Here is a 13,795-nt window from a genome sequence, read left to right on the forward strand (position 1 = left end):
TACATTTATGCTCAGAAGCAAACACAACATTTCTGTAAATCAGACTAAATGTGCTTCATCAGTTATTGTCTCCTTGATTACTAGTAATTGGTAAACATATCAGTTGACCCCTATCAAGGAGAATTAGCGTAATTAGTAAACAGGATGCACCTGACACCAATTTGGAGCCACAGGAAAGGGTCTGAATATGTTTGAGAATGAGAGATTTCAGTTTTTGATTTTTAATAAATTTGCAAACATTTCTTAAATCATGTTTTCATTATGAGTGCGGACTGATTTTACAATAGAATCTGCAACACAGTAAAGTCTGCACAAACTGAAGGGGTCTCAATATTGTATTTAATTTCAGTGTTATAGAAAATATTTCAATCAATCACTAACAAATCATAGAAACAGGACTTCAACATGGGCTGTCAACTCATTTTTGCCTCTGGGCCCCTAGTGAGTTAATGTAGCCCAAACCACAGCCACCATATGCTTGTGTTGGACATTCTGTGACTGCAATCCAGATAGCATCAGCATCAAATGATTTTTTTATCCTCATGAAACACTGGAAATTCCTGGAGCCACTTACCACACCATGTCCAAAACAAAATCCTAAATCTGCTTAATCTGCTATCTTTTCATCCCAGGATATCCACAGCCAGCAGCCGGCCCAAGAGAGAGTTCAGACCAAAGTCCATCAGGAGCAGCATGGAGACTCTGGACAACAGTGAGCAGAACGGCCTGTCCTACAGCTCCTCAGTCAAATCCACCGGTACAGCTGCTACATATCTGTCTTCACTCCATCCGTGTTCTCCTTTCTTCTCTGTGGTTTTCTCTGTCAGTACCATCTTCATTGTTTGCTTTGAGTTGTAGTCTGTACTTTCTTTCTGTTGTCCCTTACAGATTTCCAGATCAACCACACAGTCAATGGGAAAAGTAGGTATTCCTCTGTACAGTGTTGAGGTCTAAGGCTTTTATGTTGCATCATGTGTTCTCTGCTCCAGCAGCATCGATGTCTCTGATATCCAATATGATGCAGCTGGATAACATGTAAACTCAGCATCGATGCATTAACTGTGAGCTGCCTGTTTGTTTTTAATGGCAACAACGGCTCAGTCAGCATAAAACAAACTGTTATCAGTCAACAGGTAAAGATTCAAGAGTGTGCACATTTGTGGGCACCCAACATGCTGTGTGTGTTTGTGTGCTCGGGAAGCCTGGAACTCACTCTAATCTAGAGACAAGTGCCCTGATAAGTCCTCAACGTCTATTGTGTTTTTTATAGTTTCAGTTTTTAATCAAACATAATCATATGTCTCAGAAATTCTTGTATTATTTTTTATTGTTTGTAACTCTCAGTGTGTCTCAGTGATGTTTTTTCCTCCTAGAAAAACTTTAATTCACCCCTTTCCAGATGATCCTGGCTCAAACACTGTTCTATAAATTCCTCTCTAATGTCAGAGAGCCATGAGTAGAAATGTAGTTTGCCCCTTTAGGCTCACAGGTCTGTCGTCCCTCTGAAAACTTGCTGTGTCCTTCACCTACAGACCGGTTGGGGTTTATAATTCTTCTGTGGTCTCTCGGTAGTTTTGTTGGTGGACTTTGATAGACCTGCCACCTGCTTCTCCTATGCATGTTTTCACTTGTTATGATGTGATTGAATGTTTGACCACTGAGCTTTAAAGTGCAGTCAGTGCAGCTGCGGTACAACACCCTATCACATCCTGTCTTTGTCCAGTATCTGACAAACACTGGCGCCCTCTGCTGGTCAAAGTCAGACCAGCTGATGAACATACAGGGTGGAGGTGATGAGGACACATCAGGGATCATTTCTTCATCCTGTACTGAGTTTGTTTTTGTTTTTGTGTTGCCATGTCTCAACTCCATCTGCATCTCACCCAGCTGATCATATCACCTCTGTCCCACTGTCATGGCCTGAGAGCCCCACTACCAATGGCAATCTTCACCGTGAGTAACGCGTCCTGACGAGTGTGTGTGTGTGCGTGCGTGCGTGCGTGTGTGCACGTGTGTCAGTTCTAAAGTGATTAATCGGCAGAAACACTTTTGATGATCCGATATTCTTGAAGCAGAAGTTCAGTGTAAAGTTCATTCATGATCACAGAAACTATAGTTTAACTTAATGTAAACTTACAGTGTTTTTCCTGAATTTTCAGCTAGATCTCAGGGTCTTCATCAGTGGATGAATTTTGCACAGTTTGCACAGTTGTCATGGTGATGATACAACATATATGTGTGTGTGTGTGTGTTATGAGCACTGACAACTAAGCAAACTCCATCAATCAAGGTCCTCTTACTAGGTTTTCTGGACCTTTAACTGCAGCTCATGGCCATCTTCGGATGGAGTTTACTCCTTGTCCACTTATATGACAAAAACACCATACTGGGCTGTTTTCAGACATTTTTATTGAAACTAGTTTCTTAAAAAATAATTTGGAGAAATCTTGATGATGAAACTAATCACACATGTCAGAAACATACAACGTGAAGTTATATCTAATGTGGAAGAGTGAAATGATGAGTCCATGATTTTATCAGCTCCTCCTTTGTTTGGGTGCAGAGTCAGAGATGTTGGACCAGCCGTGCTGTCGCTCCCTCTATGACTTTGAGCCTGAGAACGAGGGCGAGCTGGGCTTTAAAGAGGGAGACATCATCATCCTCACCAACCAGATAGACGAGAACTGGTATGAGGGCATGATCAACGGTGAATCTGGCTTCTTCCCCATCAACTACGTGGAGGTCATCGTTCCCCTGCCTCAGTGAAGAGCGGCTCCTTGAGTTCTCCACAGACTCCCTCCTGCCTCATCACACTCAGCCTCTGTCCTCAGCTCCACTCGGGCCTGGAAGTATACAGGGCCGGATCAGCCTGTAGCTGAAAAAAATCTTCTGTCTTCTGATTTTCAAGCCAAGCCAGAGAGGTAGTAGGTTTGTCCCACTCCGACATAAGATGAGATGTCACTGATTGTTTCTGTTAATAGTTATGAACCGGAAACCAACTAAAATCCAAGCCATTAAGTGCGACTCTTCCTGGTTGGACCCTTTGTGTCCTTTGGGTCTGACAGAGGTGAACCCATCCTGTCAGTGCCTCAGATGAGTGATCCATCCTGCCCCACTCACCATCAACTGAGGCTCCACACCTTTGCTCACAGTGCACCATTGGATATCATGACTGCATTGTTAGACCACTACAATCAAATGATGTGCTTTTATGTAATTATAGTCACATTAGGAACATTGTATACATTCCAGGATAATGTTCAATCCCATTATTTTGTGCTATAGTTTCTCCAGAAAATGTTGGTGGGTTTGTGTTTGCATCATAGATCCTGTCATGGTGAGCTCCCACAGACCTCACACATCAGGCTGAGCACATATTAACTCACCAACATAATGAAGTACAAACTTAGATAAATCAGGTTTGTGTCTGAAGGGCTGGTTCACCCAAATTCATTTCATTTGTGGTGCTCACAGTATTGAACCAAGACAATGAAAGAAACTAAAGAACTCCAAAAGTGACTAAGACAATAGGATTAGTTTTAATGTGGGTGGAGCAGACCCTTTAAAAACACAAGATGTGGTGAGTTGATGTCACTGATGTTCACTGATAATTCCACTGTTATACAACTTCATCCATGTTTGTAAAGTTTTGCCATCATGTTGTACTCAGTTCATTGCTGAGCTCAGGAACATGGGGACTTTGCTTAAAACAAGTCAAATGCATCAAGAAAACAAGAAGTCAGACAATGAGACAGGTTTTAAAGCTGCACTAATCAAAAGTTTTATATCAACAGTTGGTCAAATGACTTGTTTTATGTGAAAGATGTAGCTTGCAGCAATGAAGCCATAGAAAATGATCACTAATTATCCTCTGCATTTCTCTTTAGTGCTATTAAGTGTAGCATCTTTCCACTCATTGTTGTGGTTGTACAGTCTGCAGCTTTACTGCTCTGGTTCGGTGTCACAGCATCAACTTGTTTCGAGCTGCAGCTGTTTCATCACCCGCTCTCAGATCTCAGCAGTTAGTTTGGTGACTTCAATGAGACATGCCACTTTAAGAAAGAAAGAAAGACCAAAATTAAAAAACAACAGAATGATCCTTTAAAATGTGAAATAAAACAATTGATGGACCCTGGCTTTAGCTCGATGGCTCTTCCTCAGTTGCTATTTATTTTAGACGTGTTTTTCTGATTTTATCAACATTACAAGCCATAGCTGTGGGTCAGTGATCACAGCTAACTCACACAGTGTCTGACAGTATGTGATGTATATTAATGCTCTTTCAGGTCGCCCTGTCTTGTGTTGTAACTCTGCTCACGTCTACCCCTCCCTCACTGACTTTGCCTGTTTGCCTGCTGTGCTCTTAAGAGTCACCAGAACATTTGTCTGTTCTGTGAGGAACTGAAGTGAACTCCATCTCTCTGAATGTCCCTCTCTCTCTCTCTCTGTTTACATGCTGACTGATTGTGATATGATATGAGGACTGTGCCGCCCACTCTGCACCAGATAGGGATGAATGTCTTGTCACACTGAAACCATATGAAAGTGCTTTTTAAAATGACTTCTGTATTGCACTGAAGCTTTAGAATCTACCTACCACATATGTTTATGGACATGTACCTTTTTGTTGCCAGCATTTTGTTTTTCACTTACTCAGCGTTGCACTTTTTGTTTCTCACAGTGGGTTAGAATCACTACCATATCACATGTATGCGTGAAGCAAACTGGTAGATACTTAGCTTTATAGAATCACAGATGTTCTTTGTGCTCCATGAGGAATCCACTGTCTCAATTATTGTAACTTCCACTGGAGCAACGGTTGTATCACATGTTAAATCAGACGTGTACAGAGTCTGTGGAAGAGAAGATCCCATTAACCTGTGAAACAAATTCCAGCTGTCTCATTAGTGATAAGCTGTAGATAAGTGAAGGCCTGCAGTTAATGTGCGACTGATGAACTGATTTATTTAGGTTGTCCCATCGTGACTTGATAAAACACCTCGGCAGCCTGATAACCAACAACTGTCTGTCCTGACACTAGATGTAGAGTGGTCGGGTAAATGTGCCAGACATGAGGTGGATTACTTAATCCAAAGCTTTGTTTCTAACATATCCTCTTTTACAGGTTTATTTCATCATATTTCAGTCATTTCCCAGTTTTCTGATCTGTTCCTGTTTTTATTTGACTCCATGTTTACCCAGAGACTACAGGATGATCCATGTCTCCACAGCACTGACTCCATCAGTATAACAACAAAGTGTGTGCGGCTCTCAGTTTCTCTTCCTTGACAGAAATACTGTTTATTTATTCCACTTTATTCTGCTCTGCAGTTTTTGGAGAGGTTTTTCATGACCAGATTTCCAGGTGCTTAAAGGGCACAGAGTTGTGAAATAAGAGGAGCTGTTAAAAAATAAGTCCAGTTCATTTTCTTTGATGGCTTGGATCAACTGCATGAGAATAGGCCTTTGTGTATAAAAACCAGAGGTAAACTGCATCTCCCAGGGTGAATTTCAGCAAAAAATGCAATTCAATCACAGAGCTTAAAAAAGCTAAAGACAGTGTTTTACAGTCTGCAGCTTAATTCAGTTACTTTTCTATTCATGGTTAGGTCATTGTTCACAACTGCAAACAAAAATGCTACAACTCTTGATTCACGGCTCTGACTGACTGCTATATAATGAAGTTTTATCATTATTATTGTCATTACCACTCAGTAGCAACAGCAGCCAAGGCTCATGGGTATTGTAATATTCAGAGCCATGGGAGGGTCACCACTGTTCTTGGTTGGCTTTTAGATTGAAAGGTTTGAAGGAAGTAACTTAACCCTTTCAAATCAGAAGTGATTGCTGTTAATTGGTGAATGAGAACTGTTTCTGTTGAAGAGACAATGTGAGTCACTCTGTTGTTCTACTGATTTATTGCTATGGACTTGGAGCCTACATTACTTTATTTATTCAACCAGCTTTTATTTGTGAACTTATAGAACTCAGAAATGTTCTCCTGGCTGTTTTCCAACTGCATTTCTCTAGTTTTGTTTAATTTTATCAACAAAATTTTACTGAGGATGTGAAGAGACATGACCTCAGCACTCTGGTTTGGGTGCTGGTTCCAGTGTGTGCTCGATGGACTACATTCATCTTCTACATCATCTGGTCTCATCTTCTATCATATGTGGACCAACTCTACTTTATATTCAATAGAGTAAAGTCAATCAAATGTATGGGATACTTACTGTTAGCTTGCAATTGCTTCGATGTTCAACATGTTGCATGATATATTTTTTTTTAACTTTTAAAGATTGTTATCATGGATTTTGGATACTGAGGAGCTCTTAGCACAAGATGCTGTCTGCAACACCGTCATAGTACATCACAGAAAGGAATCCTGCCTTCAGTCTCCACAATACAACAGACTGCAACTCGGTTTAGGAAATTGTTCCAAAGTGTTTGACTGGATGCAAGATTAGCCTGTTTTAAAACTGTTATATTGTTTTTTTTTTGCTGTATGAATGACTCCTTGATACACTAAAACAAGATCTTTCTCAACACTGTACCTCTGTTTGCCTTTGCAGTCTCCTCAGTATTCATCTTACAACCGACTTCTAGGCAGGAAAACGGCTGCACAGTTCTGTGTTTTATTTTTTCAGTAGCATAATTTATGCAAAAGGTGTTTTATAGATGTTGTAAATTAATATATTAATAAATAAATGACAAGCAAATATTGAGACAACATTCACATTTGTGTGCATTTGTGTTCATCTTGATGCAAATTACACTATATGGTCAAAATAATGTGGGCTCACCTGTCCGCCTACATGTGTGTCTGACTGTGTTTCATTGTTTAAGCTGCGCCATTAAAGAGGAAATCTTAATGTCATAGTACACAATGTTTTAGACAACACTTCCTTCCTGTTTCAACATGACAGTGCCCCCTTCATGCTGAAGGAATGGTTTGTCCAGTTTGGTGTGGAAGAACTTGACCGGCCTGGGCAGAGCCCTGACCCCAGCCCCATCCAAAAACCTTATCAGATTAACTCGATTACCAGCTTCCCCGACCTCATCACCCAACATCAGAGTTAGATCTCACTGAGCATGGAGGCTTGATATACAGTAGCAACAGGTTAATGCTCACAGTTTAGGTACAACATCATCATGTATGTTATGTCCACATACTTTTAGCCATGTAATTTACCTTAAAGTGATTTTACAAACTGTAAAGTGAGTTTACAGTCTGAAGATTGGGACCCAAAAATTCTCTAACACAGGTTTATATATATATTTATTGGTCTTTTCTCCCTGTGTGATTTAATACTGAATCATTTCATGTATTTTTTGTATCACTGCCTTAAATGATCAACCTCTCATCAGTGATCATTCACTGCAAGGAGTATTTATACACTCCTTGCTACTCAGACATCTGTTGATCACAGTACAACACATCCACATACACTTTGATCCCATTAAAAATCACAAACTTACATAGTATGGTAAACACATAAAATCACACATTTTAATGTATTCAGGCTTTAAGACTCACCCAGCATTGGCACATAAACCAGCTTTTACTGGCAAGTGTGTCTTGGTATTTCCACTCTTGTTATTTTTCCCTTCCCTAAATTGATTATCATGTTGTTGACAGATTTAATCCAATCAAGAGATTTCCTATCTGCTAGTTTACAGTAAAAGTGTGAGATCACTTAAATTATAAACACACTGAGGGGGCATCTCGGCGGATCACATGGTAGAGTGTGTAGCATCAAGGCTCAGTCCTAACCCCAGGGGCTGGGGGATCAAATCCAACCCTTGGCTGTTTGCTGCATATTATCCCCTTTCTCTCCCCAACTTTCCTGTCTCTCTCTCACTGTGCCTGTAAATAAAGGCATAAAAAAAACACACTCAGTTCTTATTTATTAGGTACATCTAACTAAACATCAGTCCTATCTTCATTATGGTTCTGTTGTTCAGTTTTTGCTGAAACTGTTTTAAAGAATGGATTAATTTACTTCATGGTGCACATTAGAAATTCACCAGTTAAAATTCACCAGTAGCAGTAGTTTCTCCAAAAAAATGAGCAGGTCCTGGATAATACACATTCCTCTGTTAACAGAGAAACTGTGGATCATCCTGATTAATGGAACAATTTGGGTAAACGATTCCTTTGAACCATTCATTTTGCTCAGAGCCCTTTGAAAAGTTGGATCCATGGGTCAAGACAAACAATGGCAGCAACATTCTCCCCCTGGGTCAGAGACTATATCCAGACCTGAGCACTCCTCTGCTTGGACCCTCTGATCTCCCTCTTATTGTTCAGAGGATGCCTCTCTCCTTTATGGGAGTCCTGTCTCTTTGGTTGCTCTGGTCTTGTCCCTCTGACCTCCTCAGGTTCCCTCATGCTGCTACAGTTTACAGCACACGTCCAGTCTGGTTGGTGACCCACCACCAGGTCCAAAGTGGGCAGAGAGGTGGTGCTGGTCACGTCCCTGAAGCCTAAAGATGACGTGAGAGAGGAGCTGTCTGGAGGGAAGGTTTCATAACCCCCCCTCACACCTGGGCAACCTCCCCAGGATGCCCTCTCCTTCAGCCTCACTGCTTGACGGATCTTCTTCCAGCCCAGGTGATTGAGCTCCAGGAGGTTGAGAAGGATACAGAAAACCCCAACGCAAAACATGAAGCACAAGAAGATGGTCTTCTCTGTGGGCCTGGACACATAGCAGTCCACTGGCTGGCTGCAGGGGGCCGACGTGCAAAGAAAATGGACAGGCACCTGGAAGCCAAAGAGCTTCCACTGGGCCAGAACAAAGCCCACTTCCAGAACAGCACGTAAACACACGTGGAAGACGTAACATTTGGACAGAACCCCTCCAGAGATCATGTGACCCTCTGCAGTCCCATCCCCGAAGGGGCGAGCTTGGGCCTGGTTCGAGGACACCATGTCCTTGGGGTTTCCTCTCTGGAGGCTCTGGGTGGTGATGCCCTCCAGCACATCTGCAAGGCTGTGACCTAAATGCTTGTGGGAGCGGATGGAGCAGCTGTCTGAGTCGCAGCTCCGATCATACACCTCCCGTCCACTGTCACGCCCTACATCTGGGCCTCCCTGCCCTGCGATATCCCCCAGTCCTTGCCCCAGCCTCTGAGTGGTATTGTGGGGTAGCTTGGACAGGTTGTGCCATGTGTAGATAATGAAGCAGAGCGACGGAGTAGATACGCTGATAATGTGGAACACCCAGAAGCGAGGTTGCGAGATGGGTGCAAAAGCGTCGTAGCAGACAGTGGAGCATCCTGGCTGCAGGGTGTTGCACACGAACATCTCCTGCTCATCAGTGTACACATCCTCGGTTGCCACAGCCACAATGAGCAGCCGGAAGATGACCATGACAGTGAGCCACAGGCGACCAATCATGGTGGAGTGCTGGTGGACGGCGTCCAGGAGACGTTTGAGCAGGGTCCACTCCGTCATGGTGGCCTGTGGCTGGGGCAAGCTGCCTGGAATAGAGCAGTCTGCTCTGGACCAATCCACCTCCTCCTCTCCACTGGACCTGCTGACACCTTAAACCACCCTGCAGAAGACCTGAACACTATGCCACCTAGTTTTCTTCTCAATTCCAGTAACTCGCAGTTCTCATTTCTCAATCAGAAGGATCTTTTAAAATCAGAGCACCTACCCTCCCTGGTCAAAACCTACCGCAGACTTCCTCTCTGCCTGAGTGTTTGCCAGCCCTGCCTTGAGAGCAGTGGAGCCATTGCAAGAGAGAGCCATCCCATCTTACCTAGATAAGGATGTCCACTTGACATGAGTCACTTGGCACATTCACTTCTCTCTTGTCTTTAGGATCCATTTTAAAATGGAGAGACATCACCCCTCCTCTATTGCAGGACGTGCTGATAGTGTCGACTGATAGAGCATTCTTCAACGATTAGTCCTCTGAAAACTAATGGGGTTCTTCCTTTAATGGAGAGGCATATTTTAGATTATGGCCAGAAAAGAGGAGCATGCTTACTCAGATTCTCCACAACACTTGGACACTGTTAAATACAAAAAAAATCAGGTCAGGACACATGGTGGAGCAAAAAAAATATGATGCAGACATAAGGCAGTCTGGTGTCTGATGAGGTCTCCTGTTCCAGGGCTTGTTTTGACTGCTCCTCTCTACCCACTTGCCAGGCCTCTTATCTGTGTTTTAAAAAAAGACTCTTGAAAGGTCTACTAGCATCAAATCATCCTGTCCCCAGATAAAACACTCACTGACCCCTTTCCTTACTTCAAACAGTCCTGGTGATGCCCTGTCAGAGGTTCTCTCTGCTTCATTTCTATTTGCGACATATACAGAAACATTTGGTGAAGCAATGGCTAGAAATGTAATTTAAATGCTTCTTTTAAGGCCTCAGATTGCTCTGTCTCACACACTCTTAAAAAAAACCCTGAGGGGTGGTAATTGTCTTAAACAGACAGTTTCACAGTCATACACAGCGTTCAGCCAGGTGTTTGCAGGTATGAGATTTTGAACGTCTCTCTCTTTTTTTAATTCTTTACACATGAACATTGATCCAAAATGCGGCAGCACGAGTACTGACAGGAACTAGGAAACAAGATCACATCTCTCCTGTGTTAGCCTCTCTACACTGGCTCCCTGTAAAATCCAGGATAGAATTTAAAATCCTCCTCCTCACCTACAAAGCCATTAATGGTCAGGCACCATCGTACCTTGGAGAGCTTATACTTTCCTATTTTCCCAATAGGACACTTCGCTCTCTAAATGCAGGTCAACTTGTGGTTCCCAGAGTTTGTAAGAGTAGAATGGGGGGCAGAGCCTTCAGCTATCAGGCTCCTCTCCTGTGGAACCAGCTCCCAGTGTGGGTTCGGGAGGCAGACACCCTCTCTACCTTTAAGATCAGGCTTAAAACTGTCTTGTTTAGTAAAGCTTATAGTTAGGGCTGGCTCGGGTATGTCCTGACCCATCCCTTAGCTATGCTGCTATAGAGCTAGACTGCTGGGGGATTCCCATGATTCACTGGGCTCTCTCTCTCTCTCTCTCTCTCTCTCTCTCTTTCTCTCTCTCTCTCTCTCTCTCTCTCTCGATGACTTCATGCCATTAACTTTGTATTTTTTCTCTCCCCGTAGTTTGTGCTTCTCCTCTCTCTCCCTCTCTGTCCTCATTCTGCAGGTCTCTCTGCCTCTGGAGCAGCAGGATCCAGATCCACCACTACTCATCTTTACTATTAACCACTGTTATCTGTCGTTATTATTGATAACACCATTACCTACACAGCTGTTCCTGGTCTCTCTCTCTCTCTCTCTCTCTCTCTCTTCTCTCCCCTCTCCTCCCCCTCCCCCTCTTTCTATCTTCTCCTAAACCCAACCGGTCGAGGCAGACGGCCGCCCACCCTGAGCCCGGTTCTGTTGGAGGTTTCTTCCTGTTAAAGGGAGTTTTTCCTCCCCCCTGTCGCCAAGCGCTTGCTCGTTGTGGGAACTGTTGTGTTTTTCTCTGTAACAAAGTAAGGTCTTGACCTGACCCTGTAAAGTGCCTTGAGATAATGTATATTATGATTTGGCGCTATACAAATAAAATTGAATTGAATAGAATTGAATTGAACCCCTCATCCCCCCTTCCACGCCCGAACAGACTGATGGAAATTGTGTACTGTTATTCCCTTTTTATGAGGCACTGCAGCAAGACTACAAAGACATTCAAAACTGAGGGCAGAGGTTCCACTTTCCAGTGGTGGGAATGTTGTGTAATCAAAATGAGCTAGATAATGTGCTACTGTTTGAACCAGCTTGCTGGTTGATATTTTAAAAGCTCACCTGAGATTGTGCAGCTGTTTCCTTAAACACTAACTTTAAACCCCCACAAACACAAACATGTCATTATGGTGTAACTTACCTGGGTGCTGCTGCCTCACCTGGATGTATCAAGCTGCTGCCACCAAGATCTTCCTACTGAAATGATGCATGGCATTCAAGCCAAAAAAAAATCTGACACATTTTAGGAAATTATGGAAATGAATAAAAGCCAATGGTGATAGTAAGATATCAGAGATGACCATTGTTTGTTAAATTCTTTTTTTTTGAAGCTGTTGACACTTTTTCACCTCTGCTTTATTTTCACATACAATAATAAAGTTTGTAGATGTTAAAATGATGTTTGAGCAATGAAGAGACATTTACATCTAAAATCAGCTGACTGGTGTTTTATTATGTATATTATAGGTAAACTGTTCATCCGCAGCTGCCTGGACTTTAGACAGTGTGTAATACAGTCTGCCCTATCATCAGGTATCAGCATGCATCCACCATACAGTATCTCACTCTTTCACCCTATATAAAAATAGCCCACCTATTACAGGAAATACATAAACAGGGCAAGCCTTCATAAACCTTACTCTACGATATTGGGATAATTCAGTTCTGTAGCACCTTGACACTGGTGGGGTCGTGTTCCTGTTGTCCATACCAAAATCTGGGCCTCTGAGTGTCTGGACAGAGATCAGAGAGGCTGTGACGTGTCATTGTGGACATTCAGAAGAGCATTAAATGCTTTTGACTTTAGATGTGGTTGGACATGTTGTACAAGCTGCTTTATTTGAAGCCTACTGAACCTCTTCACGTCTTATTTTCACTCACATAAGGAAGGATACTTGTATCTCCTCAGATCAGGTGTTGTAGTATCATGACGATGAGGTACACAGGCGAAGCATAAAGCACACATGTGAGTTGATGTCCAGACAACCTCCAACGGTGCCTTTGTCTGCTATCGATCCAGACTGAGGCTCATGCTGGATTAACATATTTTAATGGCTGTTATAGGCAGTGGTGGAGCACAGTCTGGCCCCCCCACTTGCTTCCCTTCATAGCACCATACATGAGGAAAAATTTCTCCAGAGCTCTGGATCAGGGTTGGTTTGGTCTGTAAACTGTGAAGCTAAAATTTATTAAAGTAAGAAGACAAACAAATACTAAAGAGCAGAGATTCAGGTACAAGCTACAAAAGTACTGAAAGATGCTAATAATGTTATTAATAGAATAATAATAATGTAGTTGAAAATAAATAAGATGTGTCTCTCTTATTGCCTGCACATCCACAAACTATCAGGGGCTTTTTAAGATACACACTTTCTGACCACAGGTAAATATCATAATCTTAATCCTCTGTGCAGCACCAAACCACTTTCAAGTGAGTATCAGTCCGTAAACAGTCCAGACCCCTATTGAATGCTGTCTGGCTCTGACACTGATTATGGGACCTGATGAAGCGAGGGATCGATAGACTGCAGTGGCCCCTTGCTCCTGCCCTGAGCAGGATTAGAGAGGGCCCCCATTCCATCTACAGTAACAAAGCAACTGGAGGAGGGGGCTGAAGTTTCCTCTGATTGCAAATGGACCTTGACTAAAGCCCAGACACAACATTAGCCAACCCAGACCTGGAGCCAGTGGTAGTGTCTGCCAGAGCAGGCCTGTGCCAAGTGCCAGCAACAGACAGGACAGGAAGTAGCTTTTCTCCAGCATGGCCTCGTGGGGCCCTGTGTGTACATGTTTTTATCCAGCATGTCTGGGGCTCCGTGCTGCTGTCCTGCTGCTGTCAAAGGAATTATCCACCCTCTCAGTCTGTTCACGAAGGAATTCCCAATGATGTGCATTCCCCCCGGAGCTTTGTCAGGAGCAGCCTGGGAATGAATAACAGACAGGATTAGAGGAGAAAGAGAGAAAAAGAGCAGGACCTGTGCTTTGCTAGTCAGAAACAGTCTCTCTGTCTCCCCTGCACTAAAGAGGCATTTTTCAGCAGGACTTTCATCTGAG

The 13,795-nt window shown here is 43.0% G+C and overlaps 2 protein-coding genes across 5 annotated transcripts in view; one reads left to right on the plus strand and one right to left on the minus strand.

Annotated features, from left to right (window-relative positions):
* Positions 1 to 13,795, plus strand: part of sh3gl3a (SH3-domain GRB2-like 3a) — a 131,404-nt gene that overhangs the window by 33,382 nt on the left and 84,227 nt on the right. For 2 of the 4 annotated variants that reach the window (XM_071472996.1, XM_071472998.1), the window contains 4 exons: positions 633 to 757; positions 889 to 921; positions 1,888 to 1,953; positions 2,564 to 4,135. The exons of 1 other annotated variant lie outside the window; for it this stretch is intronic. In XM_071472996.1, coding sequence (XP_071329097.1) covers positions 633 to 757; positions 889 to 921; positions 1,888 to 1,953; positions 2,564 to 2,766 — 427 coding nt within the window. In that variant the 3' untranslated portion in view covers positions 2,767 to 4,135. Of the gene's footprint in view, positions 1 to 632; positions 758 to 888; positions 922 to 1,887; positions 1,954 to 2,563; positions 4,136 to 13,795 lie in introns of those variants that run through there. One more of the 4 variants, XM_071472997.1, reaches the window with a different exon arrangement.
* On the minus strand, positions 7,519 to 9,615 carry gjd6 (gap junction protein delta 6). Its single transcript, XM_071472953.1, has one exon. The coding sequence runs from the start codon at positions 9,455 to 9,457 to the stop codon at positions 8,252 to 8,254; it is 1,206 nt and encodes a 401-aa protein (XP_071329054.1). The 5' UTR covers positions 9,458 to 9,615; the 3' UTR covers positions 7,519 to 8,251.

The sequence above is a fragment of the Trachinotus anak genome, unplaced genomic scaffold (genome assembly GCF_046630095.1).
Source record: "Trachinotus anak isolate AG129_WGS33_773 ecotype Australia unplaced genomic scaffold, CSIRO_AGI_Tana_v1 ptg000042l, whole genome shotgun sequence".
In the NCBI taxonomy this organism is placed as follows: domain Eukaryota; kingdom Metazoa; phylum Chordata; class Actinopteri; order Carangiformes; family Carangidae; genus Trachinotus; species Trachinotus anak.

What these genes read in the sequence shown, in the direction of transcription:
- gjd6 (XM_071472953.1), bottom strand. Translation starts at nt 9,457, where the DNA reads ATGACGGAGTGGACCCTGCTCAAACGTCTCCTGGACGCCGTCCACCAG.